This window comes from Archocentrus centrarchus, unplaced genomic scaffold (genome assembly GCF_007364275.1).
Source record: "Archocentrus centrarchus isolate MPI-CPG fArcCen1 unplaced genomic scaffold, fArcCen1 scaffold_58_ctg1, whole genome shotgun sequence".
NCBI classification, from domain to species: Eukaryota; Metazoa; Chordata; class Actinopteri; order Cichliformes; family Cichlidae; genus Archocentrus; species Archocentrus centrarchus.
In genome coordinates this window covers 1,132,845-1,157,717 of record NW_022060279.1, presented here as the reverse complement: position 1 = coordinate 1,157,717, position 24,873 = coordinate 1,132,845, and the positions used below count along the sequence as shown (strand labels likewise).

The 24,873-nt window shown below is 42.2% G+C and overlaps 1 protein-coding gene across 1 annotated transcript in view; it reads left to right on the top strand.

Moving 5' to 3' along the window:
- The window catches only part of prr12b (proline rich 12b), a 50,798-nt gene that overhangs the window by 6,232 nt on the left and 19,693 nt on the right, over window positions 1-24,873 (top strand). Inside the window, exons 2-6 of the mRNA XM_030725520.1 lie at window positions 14,433-14,581; window positions 15,540-15,701; window positions 15,933-20,404; window positions 20,974-21,186; window positions 22,874-22,957. Coding sequence (XP_030581380.1) covers window positions 14,433-14,581; window positions 15,540-15,701; window positions 15,933-20,404; window positions 20,974-21,186; window positions 22,874-22,957 — 5,080 coding nt within the window. The remainder of the gene's footprint in view (window positions 1-14,432; window positions 14,582-15,539; window positions 15,702-15,932; window positions 20,405-20,973; window positions 21,187-22,873; window positions 22,958-24,873) is intronic.

Here is a 24,873-nt window from a genome sequence, read left to right as displayed (position 1 = left end):
ACAGCCAAATTAATGAAATTTGCCAAACCCATCCTTACTCATGAAATGAAATAGTTTCAAAAGTATGAAAATTTGAACCCCAGCAGTTTTAACCCTCTGATAAAAATATTTGAAAAGGTATTTTTGTCACAATATAGACAAAGTAAACAATTTGTGTGACTGTGTGTGTTTGTTACTGTTTTTTAGGCCTTCCACTTCTTTTGTGCTCCGCTTGTCCAGTTTCTTCAATTTTTAAGAACACACTACACCCATTGCTGAGAGATGCCACATTTTTGGCTAATAACTCTTTGGGAATTACCTTGTTGGTGCAGAAACACTGTTTTATGTCATCTTTGGTACATTTTTGTAGATTCAATTTAAGGAATGGGAACAAATGATGTGTTTTTGTGAGAGGCTGCTAGTAACAACAACAACAAAACTCATGATTGTGAAAATAGTCAGGTGTAAGAACTGGACTGAAAACAGTGAAAAAGCAGCCGGTGTCCAAAGAAAGACCTTCAGAAAGCCTGGAGAACTCAAGACCACTTAAAAGTTAGGAGAAACTTTTGTAAAGAAACCATGGGTGGTTCATTAGTTTTGCACAGTACTATAGTACACTTTGCAGAGTGGACTGGCGAAGCATGGTACAGCATTAACAACACATTAGAGTATAGTGTGCACTGGCTGGCCTGAAATTTATTACAAAATTATCAAATTTATGCCTGAATTAACTAGGTTAATTTCGAGTAAACAAAGGGAAAGTTGTGATGACTTTTTTAAAACAATATTTTAAATTAAGTGTCTAAAGCCATAAAGTCTTGATGCACACTCAATCATCCAGGTAAGGAAATCCCAGCAAGCTGATTCTCTTCATCTGGATGCAGCATTTTCAGTGGGAGCGACGTTTCATCAGTCATTCAGTCTCAGCAGGTTTTCCTAACATTACAGACGGTACAGGTGCATAACGACTGAAACAACCACCACTGAGTAACAATGGGCCAAGAGCTCAATTTCATGATTGTTAATATGCAAATCACCATTTCTCAGTGCCCATGAGTCCCATTCACAGAGAGCAGTCACAGTGTTGTACGATGGTGAAAAATAGGCCCCCTCCTTGGTTCAGAGATGGTCCTTCCTTGACTCCCTGTTCATCGGCATTCCTTCGGGTCCAGCGTGTGCACATCCTCATCACTGATAGAGTAAATAGACAGTGGAGTCCTGGCCTGACAATGGAGCTCTTCTGTGTTGTACCATCTGCTCAGCCAGTAGTCATTTGGTATTCCCGATATATAATTCACAGCAATCCTCATGGCACTTAACCACATACATTATATTACTCTGTACTGAGGGACCTGATCCTTGGCTGGACTCGTTTTTGGCATAGCCTGTTTTGGAGTTGGACAAAGCCACAGAGACGTGGTGTTTTGAAAAAGTGTCTCTCAGCCGTTTCAATGCTCCTGACACATAAGGAATTACCAAAGGTTTTCGCTCCGGCACCATTTGTCCTTCTCCTCTCCTGGATTTCCTGGTGCATTCTTTAGGTGCATTCCCAACTTTGACAAATGTCCGGCTGGAATAACCACATTTACACAGGGCCTTTTTTATATGGTGTTCTTCTGCTTCTCTGGTCACTTTGTCTGTGGGGATGGTGTTTGCTCTGTGTTATAGCATCCTGATGACACACCAGTGTGTGCTCCAGTGGATGATGACGGTCAAACCTTAAATACTGATCCGTATGTGTTGGTTTACGGTACACATTGACTTTCAAATGTCCCCCATTAGTAATGGCAATTTCACAGTCCTAGCATGCTAGCCTGTCTTTCGTCACATCCCCCCTGGTGAACTTGATGTGGTTGTCTACTGGGTTATTGTGATCCATGAATTGTGGTATTTTCCTGAGATTTCATTTTTGCCAAGGTGTCATCCACATACCTGAATCCATGATATTCCAGGACAGGATAACAAAGCCCTCTTTTCCACTTCCTCCATATACAAGTCATGGGTGAAACACAGGACAGCCATGTTTCTGCAGCACTGGCCCTTGTATATGAAATATGCGAATTGAAGACAGTTTCAGGAGCAGACACGCTTGGTTGGTGCTGAGGGTGGTGTTGTCGCTCAGGGTGGGGTCATCCTGTAAGCTCTTATGAACTAGCTCCACTGCTTCAGTAACTAGAAGACAAGTGAAGAGAGATGTGACATCATATGAAACCACTGTGTCATCTGCCTCCATAATGACGTGTCTCACCTTCTCCACAAAATCCATACCATGAATGTGGTGTTTGGAGCTGCCTACCAACAGACTGAGGACTGAAGGCAGAAACTTGGAGATACTGTAAGTAACAGAGTTGATCATACTGACAGTGGGTCTTAAAGGTACAGCCTGTTTATGTATCTTAGCTAAAACATACAGACTTGGTGCAGCTTCCCCTGGGTCTAATCTGTGGTATGAGGTCTGGTCAAAAGCATTGTCTTGTTCTAACTGCTTCAGACAATCTAAGTATTTTTATCTCATAAGTATTGCGTCACTAAGCAGTGACAATATTTTCTCAGTCTGTCTGGTTTAGCAAAACCGTGCACCTACCACTGTCTGCTGGAAGACGATGATGTTGTTGTCCTCACTGAGCGACACGAGCCTTCCTCTCCTCGATGCTGATATTGAATGTCGGGGGCTTTGCTAAAACTTTCATCCACAAGTGCTCTTTTCTCTACGTGTTGTATAAAGCCCTTTGAGTGCTCAGCTAGAGTCCATTTACCATTTACATCCCCAATGTTGCTATTTCTAATAGCTTTTTCAAAACACAATGTCTCTGTGGCCCCCCAAAATTGGTCCACCCCAGGGTTTGGGTCCCCTGGCACACACAGAGTAATATCATGTGGGATGAGCTACAATACATGCGACTTATCTGTGTGTTTCCTGTGTATGTCCATAAAGACAAAGGAAAAGGCTGCGTAGATTAAAATATCATTACTGTAAACATGAGAAAAGTTAGCAGATTAAAACAGAAATAGTCCATCAATCTAGTAATAAGTCTGGGTCCAGATCTGGTCCACCTGTTGGTGAACTGGTGTGTGGACAGTTAGGTGCCCAGAGGCTTGCTGTTAATTATACATTGAGGAAACCAAACAACCTCTGGCTAAGCTGATGGCACAACACAGAAGAGTTACTGCTGATTCATAATTGGTGTAAATAGAATCCACAGCATATTTACACAGTGGCCAGTGGCCACTCTCTCAATGATAGGGACGTGCACATCCTGGACACGAAGGAATGCTGTTTGAACAGGAAGTCAAGGAGGCCATTTACGTGAAAAGGGAACAAAATCTCTGAACCAAGGAGTGAGCCTTAGAGTACACCATTTATCTTACAATGCTGTGATTGCAGCCATTTCCCAACTCTCTGTGAACTGTACTCATGGCCACTGACCAGTGGTGATGACAGTTTGCATATCATGAAACTGAGCTCGAGGCCCATTCTTAATCAATGGTGCTAGTTTCGGTCATTATGCACCCGTACGGTTTATAATATTATGGAAACCCACAGTCAGCTGAGAATGAAGACGTTTCTCCTGCTGAAAATGTTACACCCAGATGGACAGAATACCAGAAACTTTCATGGTGGGAATTCATTTCAACAACTTTCTTTACCTAACAGAGTATATTAAATAGTTAAATAACTTCATAGCAGAGAAACGGCACTATTGAAGGTTTTGGATGATCTTCATATGACTGTGGATTCATCTCATGCTTGTTCTGCTAGACCTCAGTGCATCATTCAATACCACTGATCACAGCATTTTACTATGGAGACTGAGATACTTATATTTAATGCTCGGTATTAGAGGAAATACACTGTGCTGGTTTAAATGTTATCTGAGAGATTTCAATTTGTGCAAAAAATGAGGAGTTTTCCTCACACAGGTGGTCATGAATTCCACAGGATTCTGTGCTGGGACCAGTACGTTTTATGTTATACATGTTTCTGTAGAGTAGAATGGGAGGCAGAGCCTTCAGCTTTCAGGCGCCTCTTCTGTGGAACCAGCTCCCAGCTTGGATTCAGGAGACAGACACCCTCTCTATTTTTAAGATTAGGCTTAAAACTTTCCTTTTTGATCAAGCTTATAGTTAGGGCTGGATCAGTTGACCCTGAACCCTCCCTTAGTTATGCTGCTATAGGCCTAGTCTGCTGGGGGGGTTCCCGTGATGCACTGTTTCTTCTTCATCACCTCTTTTTTATCTGATTATACCCCACTCTGTATTTAATTATTAGTTATTATTAATCTCTGTCTCTCTCCCCCCTCAGCAGATGACTGCCCCTCCCTGAGCCTGGTTCTGATGGAGGTTTCTTCCTGTTAAAGGGAGTTTTTCCTTCCCACTGTCACCAAGTGCTGCTCATAAGGGGTCGTTTGGACTGTTGGGTTTTCTCTGTATTATTGTAGGGTCTTTACCTACAATACAAAGCGCCTTGAGGTGACAGTTTGTAGGATTTGGCGCTATATAAATAAAATTGAATAGCATTGAATTGAACTATGTTTGTGCACACAGCACTGCGTTTTGTATTTACTTGGGTTATCTTTGTCTAATATTAAATTTTATTTGATGATCTCAAACATTTAAGTGAGACAAATATGCAAAAAACTAAGAAATCAGGAAAGGGCAAATACTGTTTCCAGGCACTGTATGTATGGCTGAGCAGTATTTTTAAAATTGGAGTGAAAATTAATTTCCAGGTTCTGGACCTTTCTCTCCAAGGAATTTAGTGGAATATTTAAAATAAAAAAAATTAAGAGGATCCTGGGGTTTTCCTCATAGACCGCTCCTCCAGAGAGTTGCACCTACCTGCTTCACATGACAGACTTCTGGAGAAGTTGCTTATAATTGCCAGAAAGTGTATTTTACACAGTTGGATCAAAGTTACCAGGAAATTTTTGCAAAGCCTCCTGCATGAACGATTACATGCCAAAGGAAATGAGCTATTCTTGAGGGTTTGGGCTCTTTTGTGATGCTATCTACTTTGAAAAACTTGCTTTTAAAAGGGAAAAATTTTACTGAATGGTAGACCTCAGCAATAATATCCAATCTGTGCTACACAACTTGATGGCTGTTGATGACTGGTTACCCTGAAAAGACATATATGTAAGTAAGTAAGTAAGTAAGTAAAATGTATTTATATAGCACCTTTCTAGATAAAAATCACAAAGTGCTTCACAACAATCAAAAGAAAACAGTGATACACAGTAAACACACACTAACCTCTAGTTAAAAACAAGCCTGTGTAGATGAGTCTTGAGCTGCTCTTTAAAAGATTCAGATCTCAGGTGTGATGGTAGTGCATTCCACAGTTTAGGAGCTCAAACCTCAAATGCACAGTCTCCCTTAGGTTTTAGTCCAGAGCGAGGAACCACCAACTGGTTTTGGTCAGAAGACCTCAGCGGTCTCTGTGTTATATATGCATTTGACCATGCAGAGCTCTGAAAGTGATCACCAAGACCTTACACTGGAACCTGAACTTTATGGGGAGCCACTGCAGAGAGGACAACATAGGTGTCACATGAGACCAGTTAGGGGATCCATTAAGCAGCCTCGCAGCAGCATTTTGGACCAACTGCAGGCGAGCCAAAGATGATTTACTGACACTGATGAACAGCGAATTACAGTAGTCCAATCAAGAGGAGACAAAAGCATGAATAATAATTTCCAATTCAGATTTGGACACATTTGACTGAGGCGGGCAATATTTTGTAAATGGAAAAAGCAGGATCACACAAGGCTATTAACATGTTTTTCAAAGCTAAGAGCTTGGTCAAATGTAACATCTAAGTTTCAGACATTTGACTCAACCACTGATGATAAAAATCCAAGATTGTTAATCACAGTGGGAACAAAGCTATCAGGGGCACAAACAAGAACTTCAGTTTTCCCAGTGTGAAGTGGAAGGTAGTTAGCAGCCATCCAGTTCTTTATAGCTTCAGCACAGTTCTGAAGAATAGATAGTTTTTAACATTCTGTGGAGAAAAGGAAATATACAGCTGAATTTCATCAGCATAACAATGATTGGAGACCTCTTTAAATGTGCCCAAAATGTCTCTGAGAGGTCATAAATACAGAGTAAACAATCTAGGTCCCAAAACAGAGCCTTGGGGCACACCACAGGACAGAGTGGTAGATGAGGATGCAAAACTATCAGCAGCCACTGAGAAACTTCAGTCTTGTCACGTGTGCTGTGTGGCAGGTGAGGTTAGACCCCGAATGCAAGAATTATTAGACAGAACTGAAACTTAACGCAGTTTTATTGAGGGAATGGGACAAGAAAATAATAAACATAACTACACTGGGGCTGGACGGGTGCCAGAACTAAAACTAGGGAAAATGCAGACGGGAAGACACACACGACAGGGGGATCATCGACGACGACGCGACAAGAAGCAGAACTAGACACGGACAATATGTACACAGAGGGATAATGAAAGGAAAGGCTGGGAATTCTGGAGCTATGTGGTGCAGGATGAGGTCACTGGAATTTATGGGTGGACAGTGGTACAACATGGGTGGGCCATGTGGGACAGGCCCAAATTTAGACAGTCAGCTCCTTCCAGCAAGCTTCTGGCATAATTCTGGCTGAATGTTTGACCATTCTTCTTGGCAGAAATGGCAGAGTAAATTTAAATTGGTTGACCCTGTTTTTAAACATAGTCCACAGATTTTCAGTAGGGTTGAGGTCAGCGCTTTGGAAAGACCAGAAGCTTAATGGGCCATTTCGAACTAATCACTGCTGGAGATGGTGCTATTAAAATTTATAGCTATTGTAGGTATTCATCTGTTATTCAATCATTCTGACACTCTAATTATAAATTGTAACTTTTATTGTTAGAATCTAACAGTTTACCTGGCATGCATGGTAATCAAGCTAAAGCTAGCCAGCATAGTAATTGTGGACTTTATTTACCTGGTAATTGTGGATGAATTTGTATCCTTTGTCCTCTTTGGAACAATTTGATTCTTCAGTCTTCACCACACTGGTGATGATGAACAGTAACATTACAGGCATCCATTTTTCTCTTAACAGAGCACAAAATGGAACATGGTTTGCAGGGTTTGGTATTTATTGGTAATTACCAGTTAACAATATAGAGAACTTGGAATGGTGATGTCACCAACACAGTGCATTATGGGACAACTATTCATGATAGTTCTAGTGTGAGATAGATGCTGCTTTTGGGTTTGAAAGTTAAATTGTGAATATTAGAAACTCATCAGAATGGTGAGATCCTGTGTTGTAAAATGACTGGAATGGAAGCACGACAGAATGAAGTAAGATTTTTGTGCTTTCTAGATCGGGAAGCAGCAAAAAGGAGCTGAGGTTGCAGAGCCAACAGTGCATGGTTTGGGTAGCAGTTGGAAGAAGAAAAAACATCACCTTCAACAGCATTTTGGAAAATATGTTTGTGTGATCACAGCATTGACATACTGGTAAGCTATAATACATTTAATAATTGTAGTGATATGTCATAGGGTTGTTGCAACATTGCACACAAATGTGGCACTTATCTTGGCTGTAGCTACATGACAGCATAGCTAGAATCCAACAAAATCTTCATACTTTTGTATTTTTTTAAATGCCACAGTGTAATCTTGACTGGATGCTATTGTTACACTTCAGGCACACATCTAACTGTTACATGGTTGCAGGCTGCAGGGCTGCTGAAACGTAGCTAATGCAAACAACATCTTTATACTTTTGTTTTAGGCAAACCAGCTTATGACATGCGACCGTGTGATCACGACTGGGTACCATCATTACATCTTGGACTCACAGAAGTAATCGTGGCGCCCGCTGACCGGTATCAGCAGAGAACAGAAACACTACAAGCTCAACATGTGTTGTAATGAAATATTGTGCCATAATAAATGACATAAAACTATTTTACGTCTGAATTACTTTTTAAGATTCATTGTACAGTTTAAACTACAAGGTAGATTTAATTAAATTTTATTTATATAGTGCCAAATCACAACAAGCCAGCATCTCAAGGCACTTTATATTTTAAGATGAAGACCCTACAACAGGGATCCTCAAATCCAGGCCTCGAGGCCTGGATTTGAGGATCCCTGCACTACAACAATTACAGAGAAAACCCAACAGTCAAAACGACCCCCTATGAGCAGCACTTGGTGACAGTGGGAAGGAAAAACTCCCTTTAAGAGGAAGAAACCTCCATCAGAACCAGGCTCAGGGAGGGGGGGGGGTCATCTGCTGAGGGGGGAGAGAGACAGAGATTAATAATAATTAATGATTAAACGCAGAGTGACGTATAAACAGAGTGAAAAAAAGTGAATGAAAAAGAAACACTCAGTGCATCATGGGAACCCCCCCAGCAGCCTAGGCCTATAGCAGCATAACTAAGGGAGGGTTCAGGGTCACCTGATCCAGCCCTAACTATAAGCTTTATCATAAAGGAAAGTTTTAAGCCTAATCTTAAAAATAGAGAGGGTGTCTGTCTCCTGAATCCAAGCTGGGAGCTGGTTCCACAGAAGAGGGGCCTGAAAGCTGAAGGCTCTGCCTCCCATTCTACCCTTAAGTATCCTAGGAACCACAAGTAAGCCAGCAGTCTGAGAGAGAAGTGCTCTGTTGGGGTGATATGGTACTATGAGGTCTTTGAGATAAGATGGGGCCTGATTATTCAAGACCTTGTAGGTGAGGAGAAGGATTTTAAATTCTATTCTAGATTTAACAGGGAGCCAATGAAGAGAAGCCAATATGGGAGAAATCTGCTCTCTCTTTCTAGTCCCTGTCAGTACTCTAGCTGCAGCATTTTGGATCAGCTGAAGGCTTTTCAGGGAGCTTTTAGGACAGCCTGATAATAATGAATTACAATAGTCCAGCCTAGAAGTAATAAAGGCTATTGCTGCTGGGCTGGGATTGGCATACTCACCTTTAACATCATTCTGGTTTCTTCACTAGCGTTGTGTTAGCATGCTGTCTGTGCAGACACCAGCAAAGAACCAGTATTGTATTAGAATTATAATGCACTTGTTTCTGTACTGGATGCAGTTTGCATTTTACCATTGCACTCGTGTCCTTTTGTGCTATAAAAATAAAAACAATGCCCATATCTCCACTAGGGGTGGGTGATATAGCCATATTTTAAGACAATTTATGATATTTGTGACAATATAAAAAAATACTGACCAATGATTTGTTGGATATGTGCTAGCAGGAGCAGCATTATGGTTCAACAGAATTATTTTAAAAAACAAACTATGTCCTTACTTTTTGAGCAACCTTCTGAGGCAATCACTGTAATCAAGTGATTTCTGTAACTCTCAGTGAGCCTTCTGCACCTCTCCACAGGTATTTTGGCCCACTCCCACAAGCAAACTGCTCCAGCTGTCTGAGGTTTGAAGGGTGCTTCTCCAGGCTGCATGTTTCAGCTTCTTCCATGGATGTTCAGTAGGATTTAGATCTGAGCTCAAAGAAAGCCACTTCAGAAAAGTCCAATCATTTGTTCTTAGCCATTCCTGGATATTTTTAGCTGTGTGTTTTGGGTCGTTATCCTGCTGGAGGACCCGTGACCTGTGCCTGAGACAAAGCTTTCTGACACTGGGAAGCACATCTTGCTCCAGAACGCCTTCATAGTCTTCAGATTTCATTGTACCGGCATAGATTCAAGACACCCTGTGCCAGATGGAGTAAAGCAGCCCCAGAACATAGCTGAGCCTCCATGTTTCACAGTAGGTACAGTGTTATTTTCTTTGTATGCTTAATTTTTGCATCTGTGAACATAGAGCTGATGTGATTTGCCAAAAAACTCCAGATTCATCTCATCTGTCCAAAGGACATTCTTACAGAAGCTTTGTGGCTTATCAATGTGGATTCTGGCAATTTTGAGTCTTGATTTTTTATGATTTACTCTCAGCAGTGGTGTCCTCCTCGGTTTTCTTCCATTATGTGCATTTTGGCTCAAACAGTGATGGATGTGTGATCTGATACTGGTGTAGCTTCACCTTGAAGTTCACCTCTAATCTCCTTGGAAGTTGTTCTGGGCTCTTTGGTTACCATTCATATTATCCATCTCTTGTCATCAATTTTCCTCTTGCAGCCACGTCCAGGAAGGTTGGCTACAGACCTGTGGACCTTAAAATCAGCTGTACTCACAGGAACATGAAGCTGCTTGGAGATGGTCTTATAGTCTTTACCTTTAACATGCTTGTCAATAATTGTCTTTGTCATCTCCTGAGACAGCTCTCTGCTCAGCTATCTGTGGTCCATGCTCAGTCTGGTAGACACCATGATACCAAACAGCACCTGTGAAGCTAATTACAGGACACTCCTTAGTTTAACACGTCTCTATGGTCAACTTATTTTCAGTCTTTTCCTGGGTTACCATCATTTTTTTCCAGGCCAGTTTCATTGTTTGTTTGTTTTTTTATTAATAGTTCTGTTGAACCACAATTCAAAAGCAATGTCTGATTTTCATTAGTTAATTTTCAGTAAATGTTTTATTTATTTTTATGACTTTTTTCAGTTTCAAGTCAGTTCAGTGACCTTTCAGTGGGTTTTCTTTCTTTAACAGAAGGGTACCAACAGTTTTGTCCACATCTGTAACAGTAATTTCAATCCACTGTGATATGGAGCGAAGTCAGTCAGCACTGCAGTGATGTTTGGTGGAGTCATTTGTTTACATTTGGGTCACATTATCAGCCCACAAACACAAGTTGGAGCTTTTTTTCTAGTTGCGTCTCAATTTGCTCTGGGAGGCTGTGGTAGTCTGCTCTGAGGTCTAACCTTGGCATTGGTGGTGTGTGGTGCCTCTTTCTCACAGAGGGGTGTATTATGAAGTGAGATCGGTGGCTAGCGATGGTTAAAGTCAGAGTTTTCTGTGTCACGAAAGTGGCTGTTCCTTTCACCTGGCTAAATCATCATGGTACCTGAGTAGATAACCTGAAGCCTGTACTACGAGTTCCCGTTATTTGGATTATCAGCAGTCAGGATAAGTGGTAACACAAAGCTGGTTATCAGCTTAAGCTAACCCAACATTTCCCCTGTGCATTCACAGTTATGGATAAGTATACTGGCAGCAGAGCGGCTGATTTTACAAAGGTAGATAAAACTATAGTTTAAAACTTTACTATGTGAAAATTATGAATACATAACACAGGCTGAAAGCAGTGTGAGTGTGTGTGAGAGGATAAACACTGTCCAATAGATTAGCATTAAAAATGTGTGTCCAAGCACTTTGGTCAGTAAGACTGGAAAAAAAAGCTGTCCTGGAAAGAAAGCTGGCAAAAATGCAGACTGTACGTTAACAGACTTTTAATACCATTTAATATCATTAAGACGTGGGAGAAGCTGATGAATTATAATGAAGTATTCTATTAAATTAACTTTTAAAAAACAGTTAAAGTTTTTATTCTTTCTTCTGCAGCCCTGGTGGTTTTAATGGTCTGAGAGTAAAGAATAAATATAAAAACAAAATTCAATCATAGGCTAAGTCTACGTGCAAATTTAATATAAAGTCCACACAAATACTGTGGGTGTCAATTAATCAATTAGATCAATCAGGGAATAAGGAATTTATGTGTAATACTGATGCTCATCGTGGAAACACAAAGACAATAGATGTTATTAAAGAACTTCAGACCTTCTTAGTATTCACACAGAGTTTCCACTGATGGTTTTTATCTGGAGAACTGACTGATCAGCAGGTGGTGATTTCATCCTTGCTGATGGTTTAATCTGGAACAGCAGGGTAGGCTCACAGCACAAGTTACTATGGCAACATAGCTCGGTAAGAAGTGATACACTGTTCAGTATTGAAGGCTCAGTGTTAACCCTGAAGATAGCTGGATAAGCTGGTTTGTAGTACTGGATATACCCGGGGTATCCTTCTGTTATCTGGATTTACTTACCCTAACGTTGCTAACTGGGATAAGCGGTTACATGAAGCAGGGTTTCACATTCACACGAAAGGGTTTGGTGTTGGCAGCATCTTACTAATCTAAAAGGGTCGGTTCAGGGATCATGGATCTTCTTCCACACAAAATTACCCTTATGAGGGCCACCTACTCCACTCAGAGACATTATGAGATGATGACGATAAAATGGTGATCAAAAATCTCTCAAGGACATAAAAAGCAGCAAAATGCAACACTGTTGCAAAAAGGACACGTGATTAATGCTGCAGAAAATCGTTTATCTTGGGACTTTGTGCACAGAGCACTAAAATAATCATTTTAATTCAAGTTATTTGAATGCACTCTCAGTGCTGCGGTGTATTTCTAAAGTGACGGCTGCACATTAAAGCTGTGAAACTTTAAACTGGATACATTTAAACATTAAAGTCACTGTCCTGTAGCCTAATAAAGGAGGTGTGGAAATCACTTTAGTTTTTCGCAGGCCAAAGTGAAATGAATTTGACTGATTGAACACGTATTCCTGGTGTATGCCCTGTGCTCTAAACTGCTGCTGCCTGTTTAAATGGCAGCAGCAGAGTTGAGTCTGTGTTTTGCACCCATGAAAAACTTGCCAAAGTTTCTCTGCCAATGCCAAACAGCTGATTCTGCTGTTGACTCTTGTTTGGTGTTGTTCATTTGATTGGATGATTGCTGGCTGAAGAATGGGCTGCTACGGGTGTATGTGTGGGTGTGGCTCAGGAGGTAGAGCAGGTCATCTACTAATCAGATGGTTGATGGTTTGATTCTTGGCAGACTCCAGTCTGCATGCCAAAGTATCCTTGGGCAAGATACTGAACCCCAAGTTGCTCTCTGATGCAACTTTGGAGTGTGAATGTGTGTGAGACAGATAGCTGTAGAAGGAAGTGCTTGTATGAATGAGGCATGTTGTATAAAGCTCTTTGAGTGCTCAGCATCTATTTAAGAACTAATCCAGTTACCATCCCACAGCAGTGTGTGACCAGCATGGGGAGGAGTTGCCAGGCTGTTGTGGATGTGTATGGTTCTTCCACATGCTGCTGAGGCCTCTGTTTGTTGTGTTTCTTCAGACTTCAATCATCCAATCAAATAAACAACACAACATACTCAACTTTGTTGCTCAAACTGCAAATGCATTTTCCTTAAATATGTGGCACCATTTAAAGGGAAATAAACAGGCTTTCTAGCAGAATAATATTTATTGCTAATAAGCATCATTACAACAAAGAAATAATCGACCAAACGTAAAGTTCCTACCTTTTTGTGCAAAGTTCAGTAGCTGCAATTCCAGCAGTGTAACAGAGACTTAACATCAGAATAAAGTAGAACAACATTTTATAGTTTCTAAATCACCAAATTAATACATTAATCCCTGTCACCAAGTGCTGCTCATAGGGGGTCGTTTTGATTGTTGGGTTTTCTCTGTATTATTGTAGGGTCTTTACCTACAATATAAAGCATCTTGAGGTGACTGTTATGATTAGGTGCTATATAAATAAAATTGAATTGAATTGAATTATGCAGGTGTTTCTAGGATTCCTGTGGAAGTGTCATATGCAAGCGTGCTGGTTTCTGTGATGCTGGTAGTGGGGATGGTGAGGGGAGCTGTTTGCAAGCATCTCTTCTGACAAAACTTTGCCAGTGAGCTGGGGCAATCGTGGCCTTGGTTGTGTGGCTACTGTCTCCACCCTCAGCAGGTATTCCTGTAGTTGTAGTTGCGGTGCTGTAATCTCATCAGTATGTCCTGGTTTTCCAACATTAGATGTGCACCTTGCTAAGCCGTATCCAGGCGAGCATGGCCTTAGCCATACATCTCTTGTTCATGCTCTGAGGCAGATCTACATAATACTGGGTTGCCTTGGGACACATACTGGATTCCTAACTAGGATTTGAATCCCTGACCTGTTTTTTTCAAAGACAGCAATGTTGCCACTACATTATCGAGCTGCTATTAAGAATTTATTGGATATACAGTACCAGTCAAAAGTTTGGGCGCAAATCCGTGTGTGTCCAAACTTTTGACTGGTACTGTATATGTAAATATTGGTAACATCATCTGTAATGGCATCAGTCAGATTTTACTAGCCAGCAACATGCTTCAGATTTTTCTGGAAACGTGACCAAATGCCACAAACAGTAGAAAAGGCCCTAATAATCTTTAATCTGACACACAGTCAGTTAGACAATGAGAATACTATTACTTCCAACAATACTAGGCGTGTAGCTCAGGAGGTAAAGGCAGTCATCGGAAGGTTGGTGGTTCAATCCCTGGCTGCTCCAGTCTGCATGCCAAAGTATCCTTGAGCAAGATACTGAACCCCAAGCTGCTCTCCTGCGATCGTTGGTGTGTGAGTGTGTGTGAATGTTAGATAGAAAGCACTTAATGTTTGTGAATGAGTGTATAAAGTGCTCTGAGTGCTCAAAGTAGAAAAGCGCTGTGCGCTGACTTGTCAAGATAGCAGACTATTGTTGTAAATAATGGTGTTTACAAAAGTCAAACTTAATAACCATGTGCTCCTCAGCCTGATGTACGGGAGCAGGTCATCCCACCCAGACTCAGAACTACTTCACCGGCAAGCTTATGGCACTCCACACCCACTTCAAGGCTATGCAGCCAACCACCATCCAGGAAGCTCAAGACAGGGTGGAGGCTGGGGTGGACGTACACTAGGTAAGGATTTGGTTGTACATCTGTAGTAATCTGTAGCCTTTAAATGCTACATTAGAGTGAAATATTTCTACAGTTGCCATGTTTAGTAAAAAGAAAACAAAATGTAAAATTACAATAAATATGCGCAGGAATGTAAATAGGAGTAACCCACACAAAAAGAGAAGTGATATAAATGTGTAAACTTGGAGCACTCTGGAGAGGGGAGTGATGAGCTTCATTTGAACAAGGTTTGCTGTCAGAGCTGAAAGATAATATTTGATCATAACTGTTTGCCTGAAGTTTAAATTTTATATATAGTGACTCTGTGGACTTTGGGTCCATGTAAGTACAAGTAAAAATACAAACCACAATAAATGCAGTGTTTATGTAAATATTAATTTGTCTTTTTTCAGTACATTAGAGTTTTGATAACAGTAAAATATCTTTTGACTACATAGACCACACTGAACTTGTCATTTTGGTTCTATCTATAGTGTATGGTTTATGGTACTAATAAGGCACTAATATGATACTCTGCTGGTAGAGTGGAGCAAAAATAAGACTATAAGAAATGAGGGTGTAATAAAAATTAATAAATGTACACATTGTAGGGCAAAAGAGAAATAAATCATACTTTTTTTTTTTACATTGGAATACAGCGCTGAGGAACAAAGGTGAAAAGGAAAAGTGTAAACAATTATGATATTTTGTAGCCTCACTAAATAAATCTTTGTCCCGGCACAGAGGCAGTATTATTTTCTAAAAGGTGAAGAAAAGCAGGATATGTATGGGAATGCAAATTTATAACCATATCTGTGTAATGTTTCTCAGTTTTATTTATGAGCTCCATTGTATTTGCCACTGACTGTATGTGCCACAAAAAAAAAAACAAAAATAGAAATGAAAGTCTTAAGATTTACCAAACTCTTTGTATGCTCTATGAGATATAAATAAACTGAGGTTTGTATTTTGTTGCCAGGTCTGTCAGGGCTGTTTGACTCCAGTCTCCATCATGCCAGCCCCTCAGGTCCCGACCCCTCTGTCATGAATCTGATTTCAGCTCTGGAGTCCCGGGCTCCACAGCCCACACCCTCTGCTTCCTCCCTCCTCTCTCAGTTTCGCACACCTTCTTGGCAGACTGGTGAGTGTCTGGAATGCAATTAAAATAAAAAAATTGTCAGTCCTAGTTCTTAAAATAAAATATATGATGTTAAAAAAATGAAGTCAGATTTCAGTTCTAAAAGTATTTGCATTGATTTTATTAGCAAAAAGTAAAAATTTTGTAGTCTCAAAATGAATATTTGCCTATTTTTCAAAACTGAGTAGTGACTTGAACTGACCAACACTTTCTATGTAATATTGTGTCCTGTAGCAATGCACACACCGGCCCCAACGGACCTCTTTATTTCAGGGGCACTTCCAGGTTCAAGCTCCTTTCCCTCCTCCTCAGCCCTTTCTGCATACCAGCATCCTAGCACTTTTTCTGGACGATCATTCACTCCTTCATTATCCCTGCAGGATGCACCTGCATTTAGCCCAACTTCTAATGGTTTGATATCCCCACATGATCCCTTGCTACACATTAAAGCACCCTCTCAGTCCAGCCTGGGCTTTGATCGCTTGCTGTCTTCCCAGAGCACTGCTTTCCAGGGCTCTCAAGAAAGCCCAGCTCTGCAGACCCAAGCCCCTCCCACTTCCTCTGGTTGCCACCTACCCCCTCCCCAATTTAACCTGTTGTCCTCTCAGCTTCATAACCCATCCTCTCAGCTATATAATGCCTCCATGTTCTCATCCACACCAGCCCTGCCTCCTGCAGCTCCTTCTGAGTCTCAGCCGCTTCTAGAGAGAGCAGTTTCCCGCCAAGATAGTGTGATTAAGCATTATCAACGCTCATCTTCAGCTCACTCCACAACCCTACAGCAGTATGCCAACTGTAGTGGGTCATCTGGCTACCAGCAGATAGTCAGCCATCATGAGCATGCTGGTGTGTCCTGCAGTCCTTTGGGAGAACAGAGCCCATCTTCTGACCCCAAGACCTCACCACAGATGGAATCCCAGACATATCAACCTGTCATCCAAACAGCCTATACATCATCGTCCTCTAGAGCCTCAGCTTCCTCTTCGTCTACCAGTAAAGGTGTCAAGAGTTCCTGCTCCACAAGTGGCTACTCATCTTCATCATTAGCATCGTCTTCTTCCTGTACCCCACATACTCCACCATCAACCTCCTCCAACTCCTCTTCATCCTCTTCTAATCCAAAGACCAATACCAACTCCTTGTCTGCTCCCTCTCTTCAGCAACCCCCACCTCAGTCAGCACTAGTACCACCTACTCTACCAGTGGTGTCATTATCCCTTGTTCAACAGCCAGCAACCAGTCAATGTCTGTCCACCTATGGCTCTCAATCTGTGACCAAACCTAGCACAGGCCTACCAGACCAGACCCCTCCCCAGCAACATCCTCAGTCCTATTCTCCCAACCTGCCTTCATCAACACACATGGCCCTGCATTATGGGGGCTTCACCTCACCCCATCCCCAGGACTTGAGTGCTGGAACAGGGGGCAGTGGGGGTAAAGCCTTCATGGGTATAGGCTCTGGAGGACGCTCCTTCTCTGCAGAGATAGTCTTTGAGAACTCAAGTTTTGGCTCAACATCTCTTAGAAGAGCAGATAGTCCATCCATAGGGTATGGGAGTGGATCAGCTGGGAGTGGACCTGGGCTTCGCAGTGTAGTTGGATCTGCAGGATCAGGGAATGGGGCTGCTTGTAATAGAGGCAGCAGCTCATATCACCTAACTGAGTCTAGTACATCACCCTCTGCCAATTCTAGTATCAGTCGTCCAGGATTGCACTCTCCTGTAACAGCTCGACCTGTACAGTCCCCTGTAAGCTCAGGGGCGACAAAGTTCTTGTCCTCCGTCCTGTCTCCTGCTTTCATGTCGTCACCACAAGGTTTTCCTGATAACCGTCAATCTCAGAGCCAGTCGTACCACTCAACACCGCCAAAGCCTAAAACAGAGGCCACAAGCATACTTGGAGCTGAGCGATCCCAAGATGAAGAAGATGATGAAGATTTCCTCATCCACCACTTACTACATTCACAAAGCTCAACTTCCCATTCTTCCCAACATCACCCACATCCTCAGCAACTATGCCAACAGATCTCCCAAGCTAGGCACGGGGAAGGCAAGGGAGTAACATATGATATTGACAAGATATCAGAAGAGCGCTACCACCTTCAGAGTGTAATTCGTAGCAATAACACCACTACCAGCAATTCTGGTGTTGGAATGGCAATTAGTGACACAGTAAGTGACTTAAACACACCATTAGAAATATCACAGAAGAAACAGCAGAACAAGTCAGACTTGACCAAGTCCAATGCTTCAGGGGTACGAGGGATATCTGATGCTCTTTCTCATTCCCATGCTACCCACTCGCATCAACAACAACATGAGTCCATGGGTTCTGTGGTCCATTATGGAAGGGGGGATCCCTACACACAGCATCCACAGTCCCAGCTTCCACATCACACCTCACATGTGCCCACACACTCTCAGCAACATAGTCAGCACTCCCAAATCTCCCGTCACTCACAACATTCTCAGCACAGTCATCCCAGTTCCCTCTCACATAGCCACTCTCTTGTGGAGCTTAAGAAACCTTCAGATGCAAATGACAATGCCTATTTGTGCAATGCACCAGATGTACAGCAAGCTCGACAAAGCCAAGTCTCCATCTCTTTGATGGACACACCACCAGATCCTCCCAAGCAAACTCACATGTTACAGTCTGTCCTTTCTCATACTACACACAACAAGCTGGATTCCCAGCAAGCCCCCCCGCAGCAACAGCAGCAGCAACAGCAGCATCCTTTGAGTCAGCAAGCTATGATGGGTTCAGTTAGAGGAGCAGGGTCTGCTGGGGTGGAATCCCACCCACGGAACCAGTCCTCACAACTGCAACTTCAGCTTCAGACCCAGAGTCTAGATACCCACTACAACCTTGGAACCCATCCGAGAGATCAGACACAAGCCAGTCAGAGTTCAGTATCTCCACTACACATGCTAGATCAATCACTTTCTCAGACTAATGGCAGAGACAGCGGAAGAGGTCTAGACAGAACTGGAGCTGGAATGACAGGAGGGGAAGGAGGTAGAGGAGACAGGCATAGACAACAGCACAGACTTAAACCCCACCATCATCACCAACAAACAGCCTCAGATCTCCACAACTTCCTTGCTGAACCAGATTTGGACTTATCTACTCCTTCACAGCTACGCCATATCAACCAGCCCCAGACCCACCCAAACCCCCATGCTCTGCAACATACTCAGCACACTCACCATCCGCTGTCTGTTAATGCTCAGTTAACTCATCCACATTCCCAGCAGATGGCAGCAAATATAGCAACTCCTCAAGAACAACAGCAATCCCAGATTGGAGATCCCGAAACGCAACTCTCACACTCACAGTTAGAGCAGCTCAAACGGCATCAATTTGAGGCAGAGAGCCAGGCAGATAAAGTAGGACAGAATCAAGCTCAACAGCAGCGGTTTGCACCTTTGACATCAATCTGCTTTCCAGACTCTCTATTACATGATGAAGACCGCTCTTTCTTTCCTGAAATGGAGGATATGTTTTGCTCATCTGAATACAAATCAAGCTGTGCTGGAGATTCTGGGGCAGGGCACAGTGCTCAAGAAAGCCTCAGCCAGGGTCATGGACCAATACAAGAGGGTATGGAGGCTTTAAAAGGAGGTGCTGCAGAGAGCTATAATATGGTTGGTCATCACAACAATCAAGGATATGGACAGTACTGCCAGAGCCTTCCAGGAACAGGAAATGGCAATCTGCGTTTAGACCTTGACTCTCTGAAGACCCACGAGCTTCCTTCCACTGTAAATACTGACCAACTTGGCCTCATCCAATCCCAAACCTCCTCTATGGGATTGAATACAGCAGTTCAAGGGGATGGCTCAGTCAACAAAATGATGGGAACTGTGGGAATGAGTGGAAGTTCCAACAGCATTGGTCTTACCTCACCTATTTTCTGTTCCTCTCGACCCAAAAAACTGCTGAAGACCAGCTCATTTCACTTACTCAAACAGCGACGTGAACCACAACATCAAACAAAGAAAAACTATGCGCAAGAATATGAATTCGGGGATGATGAAGATAAAGCTGACGTTCCAGCAGATATTCGCCTCAACAGTCGGAGGCTTCCTGACCTACTGCCTGACTTGGTGTCTAGTTGTCGAAAAGCTGGTGGGGCTTCTGGGATAAGTGGGCTAAGCCCCCTGATAGGTGATATGGACTTCTGCCACCCCTCCAGCTATTCTTCTCTTGAACACCCTCCACAAGTCCCCCCTCATGATGGTCCTAAGAAAAGGGGCAGGAAACCAACTAAACCAAAACGCGAAGGACCTCCTCGGCCAAGAGGTCGCCCACGTATACGTCCTCTTCCAGAGCCTCCTTACTGCAGGGGGCTGATGGGATCTGTGGCTGGAGAAAATAGGAGGGGGCGTGGGCGGGGTCGAGGGCGAGGCAGAAGGGAGGAAGGAATGGTGCAAATGCATCGAGATATGAACAAAGCACAGAACCTGCCATATCATCACCAGCAACAGCACCAACAGCAACAGTACAGCCAACAGCAGCATCTCCAACATCATCCGCAACATCACCACCAGCAGGCAGACCTCCACCAAGTACCCCACCAGCAGCATCAACAGCATCACCTGCATCAGCAGCAGCAACATGTTTCCTGTCCTCACCCTCAGCTGCATCAACAACAACAGCATCAATCTCAGCAGCTGCAGCGAGATCCAGTCAGACCTATCAAGGTAATGTGGGAAAATCTGGTCTGTGCATCTAGACTCGAAATGGGGTAAAACTTGTCCTAATGTGGATTAGCACCTAAAAAAAATGCACGCATGTTTTGAAAGTAGTACAAATTCTCAGATGATAAACTAAATCTTATGACATGTTTTTAATTTTTAAATATGTAGTTATATAAATAATTTATCTACACTTTTACATTGATCATTGTAATAAAATCCTTCATGCTGTGTAGAACAGAATATTGTTAAAATTATAGGTTTTCCCTTTATTTGAAATGATTCTTTTGTTATAGTTTTTATTTTTGGACATTTTTTCAGGGTGCTGCACACTTAAATTCATTCCCTGTTCACTCCAGGAAGGACGTTTTATGAAATCATGGCTATTCATTTAGAGAGGGTGTGAGTGTTCAAGAAGATTCTTCCTAATACTTAATCAGGAAACACCTCAGAGAAGGGGAGAAAGGAATGCTGCGTTGGTAGCACTGAAACAAAAATTCATTGTTAATCATTGCTTGATCATTAAAAATTTGAATAAATCTCAGGTTTGTCCATCCCACCTGTCTTCTTCTCAGATCAAACTGCCCCTTGCCACTATGCCTCCACCAGAGTCCTTGCTGAGGACAGACTCACTGTCCAGCAGTGAGCCAATTCTGTCTGATGGATCAGTGGGGTCAGCACCATCTCTGGGCCTGAGTCCTGGACCCAACACCACCATGGACAACAACAGAAATGAGGTGAACCAGACACAAAACACGATGACGATGCAGCAGCAGAGAGCTGAAGAGGTAAAGAAAATGACAGGAAACGAGGCTTCACATAAAATGCTCCAATAGAAATACCTGGTAGAAATGCCTTTGATCAAGTATGATTTTACTTTGGGGTTAGTTAGGATCTACTTTGACTGCTAGAGGTCAGAGACATAGGAAGAGTCAAATCTGCCATCCTGTCCCTTAACAAAAATAATCACGTAACCTGCACGACAGCCTAGAGTCGATCCCGCTCTGACAACCTCCAGTTGCTAGGGAAAAAGGAGCATTCCTGTGACCAGTTGCTGGCTGACACTAGGTGAGATTGGTTGCAAAGCAGTATATGGTGCTGCACTTGTGATGACGCCATCATCAAGATCACATAGGCCTATGTCCTGCAAGGTTTGATGGGCTTTATCTCATCACTTTTTTATATGCAATATAAAATGAGAGTTAAATAATAAATGGACTGGTTCTTATATAGCGCTTTTCTACTGTGCATGAGCACTCATACAGCATGCCTCATTGACCCATTCACACGCTGATGAACACATCAGAGAGCAGCTTGAGGTCTACTGTCTTACCCAGGGATACTTAGGCATGCAGGCTGGAGCAGGCAGGGATCGAACCACCAACCTTCCTATTAGTAGGTGACCTGCTTTACCTCCTGAGCCACAGCCATCCTATGACAGTGGAGCATCATCATGCACACCAATAAGTGAATATTAAAAAAAGATGTAAAAAGGCAAAGTTAAGCTGCTCCATAATTTGTGGCCCTAAAAGTATGATGTAAGAGGGGAAATTAGCTTTCCTCGTATTTTAGCTTGTTATTCTGATAAAATACCTGGAAATCAAACACGACTTAAAATTACTGGCAGTATAATTTCTTTGTTTTTTAACAAATCGAATCATTACACCCTTCTTGTAGCTGTAGTACCGTTCTATAGTATTTATAAGCAATTTATTTATAAGCAAATTAAATTAAACCCTAATTAAAGAAAAATACACTGAAATTCGTCTTTAAGTCTGCAGGAATTACACATTTAGCTGTGAGCCTATTATAAAGTACTACTTAAAATGTAAGTTCAGAAAAATCAATAAGTAGAAATACTTTTGTCTTTGTTATCATGTAGCATCAGTTAGGCTGCTTGAGTACTGTCCACTGAGGTCCGTGCTCTCAGTGGTCTCAGTGGATGTGTGGGAGAAGGAGCCGCCGCCGTGAGTGGATGCAGACTACCTGCACACGGCAGTTTCAACTTTGGGTTTCATGTTAGAGTGAAAAGAAAGCTAGTTGCCACAGCAACGAGGCGATGCACTGTATGTGCAGTCAGTATTCTTAGTGAGAAGGGACACCTAACGTTTCTAGAGAATGAAATGAATATGCAGTTCAGTAATTACACATGTAAGCAGAAACCTTGTTCTTGCAGTGACTCTGCATTCAAGCAGATAAACCAAAGACTTATGTGTTAAAGGGCTGAGTCACGTCTGTAGGACTCCACCCTTTAAAAAGGTTTGTGAAACACAGTGACAGTGCAGTACAGCCAAGACAGGAAACGCTGCCATTTCCTTCTTCTTTGTTGAATTCAGGACACAATAGTTACTAAATCTACACCCCATAGTCATGCTGAGTATCAGGCTCAACCTTCAGTGTCTGTTAAGGTTTGACCTGTCCTTTGCTATATATCTATATATCCTTTGTTGTTATATTTTTTACCATGTAACACAGATGGCAGTGGACGGTTGGAAGAAAGAAACTGACACTTCACTGAATCCTGAAGCCTGGACTGCTATGCAGAAACTCTCCAATTCAGTAAGTTCCTTCACACCTGCTGGAAAAGGAGCTCCATATATAATTCATGCGTCAGCTATTCAAATTCAAGCCTTTGGAAGAGGGATGGCATTGTCTCCATAAATCAGGTATCTGCAGGTACCTGGCCAAAACCCGTGTAAGAAGGTAGGAGTCTGTCCAGGTGTTTGTTAAATCTAAATGTAAGGAGGGGCTGTGTGCTGTAGTCTGCAGTGGAACAAAAAGGCATCATTTCCATTTTCAGCTGAGTTTTTGTAATATGAGATTTGGAGAGAAAGCCGTTACAGCTGACTGACAGCCAGCTCTTTCTGACTGATAGAAAGAAAGAGGAGAGACATGCCTGTTACCTGGGCAGCTGTTGCCACAGTTACTGCAGACAGCAGAGTGCCTTGGCGCCCTCTGCTGTCTGTTATGCGATATTAGCAGGTCTGCATTTAAATGGAACAATCCTTCAGACTGTTGTTCATTCCATATTTTTTTTTGCCAGTGGAGATTTTAAGGATTAAACAGGGTAACTATTTATTAGCTATAGCTATATATACACTACATGGACTAAAGTATGGGGTCACGCCTCTTAATATTTGAATTCAGGTGTACTCAGTCACATTGCCACACATGTATAAAAGCACTTGGTCATATGATCTGCCTTTACAAACATTTGTGAAGGAATGAGTTGTTCTGAAGAGCCCACTAATTTTGAGTGTGGTACGATGCCACCACTGAAACAAGTGAGTTCATAAACTTGTTTCCCTCCCAGATGTTTGGGTGGGTTCACCGAGCGCTGAAATGCATACTGCGTAAAAGTCACCGACGCTCTGTTGCCTCAGTAACTGCATCCCATGGTCTTCCATGGCCAAGCAGCTCCTGTGGCTGCCAAGAATTCAGAGACATCGTGGATAAAATCCTACCTGTAGTCTGGTGGTCAGTAAAGGAGTGCACAGAGCACAGAGTGGACAGGATGATTACAGAGGTGGAGTAAACATCAGCTGTTAGCTGCCGCTGTTCCAGCTTGATTGTTTTTTACTGTAACTGGTTAGATTTGTTTGCATATTCCATTCTCCTTGTTCCAGATGTTGCATCTGCAGATTCATTAAATCATACAGTTGATTTGACCAGATTAAAGACCTCATGGAAAAATGTTGCTATCTCCAGTTCATGCAGCTGGTGTCGATATTATGTTCAGCTAACAATGGAAATGATTCTGATTAAAAATATTCGTAACAAAGTTAAAATATTAATAATAAAAAAATGTCTAGGTGGACTTGAACCTGTGTTTCTGCAAATCACAAGCCAGCTGTTTCTTTCTGATGGCACCAAGGAGCTCAGCAGAGTCTTGGGTTCATTTGCATATGTCTTATTCACTGTCAGCTGTTTAATTCTTGCTACTGATTTAGGAACACACCACATTAATTTAAGATGGGGAGCTTCCTGCTCAATATAACAAAACAATGAATACAGTAACGTGTGTGTTTACCCTCAAAGTGACTTATATCATATTAAAATGAATAGGATTAAAAAGCAGGGAGTGAAGGACACTGAGCAGCAGGTCACTCATGATGGAAACAGGCCAGAAGTTTATCAGTGAACCACAATAATTTGTTCCCAGTAGGGTGGTAAGTAATGACTGTTTGTTTCAACATGAAACACACGTATCATAGTATGTTTAGTGTACTTGGAGCTGATCAGTGAGTTAAAGATGAAGCTGCAGTGGGGGTATATGGGGGATTTATCGTAGCTGGTATTTTGGTGCAGAGTAACTTCAGTTCAGTTTTATTTATATAGCTCCAAATCACAACAGTCGCCTTATTGTGCTTTATATTGTGGGTAAAGACCCTACAATAATTCAGAAAAACCCAACAGTCAAAACGACCCCCTATGAGCAGCACTTGGTGACAGTGGGAAGGAAAAACTGGAAGAAC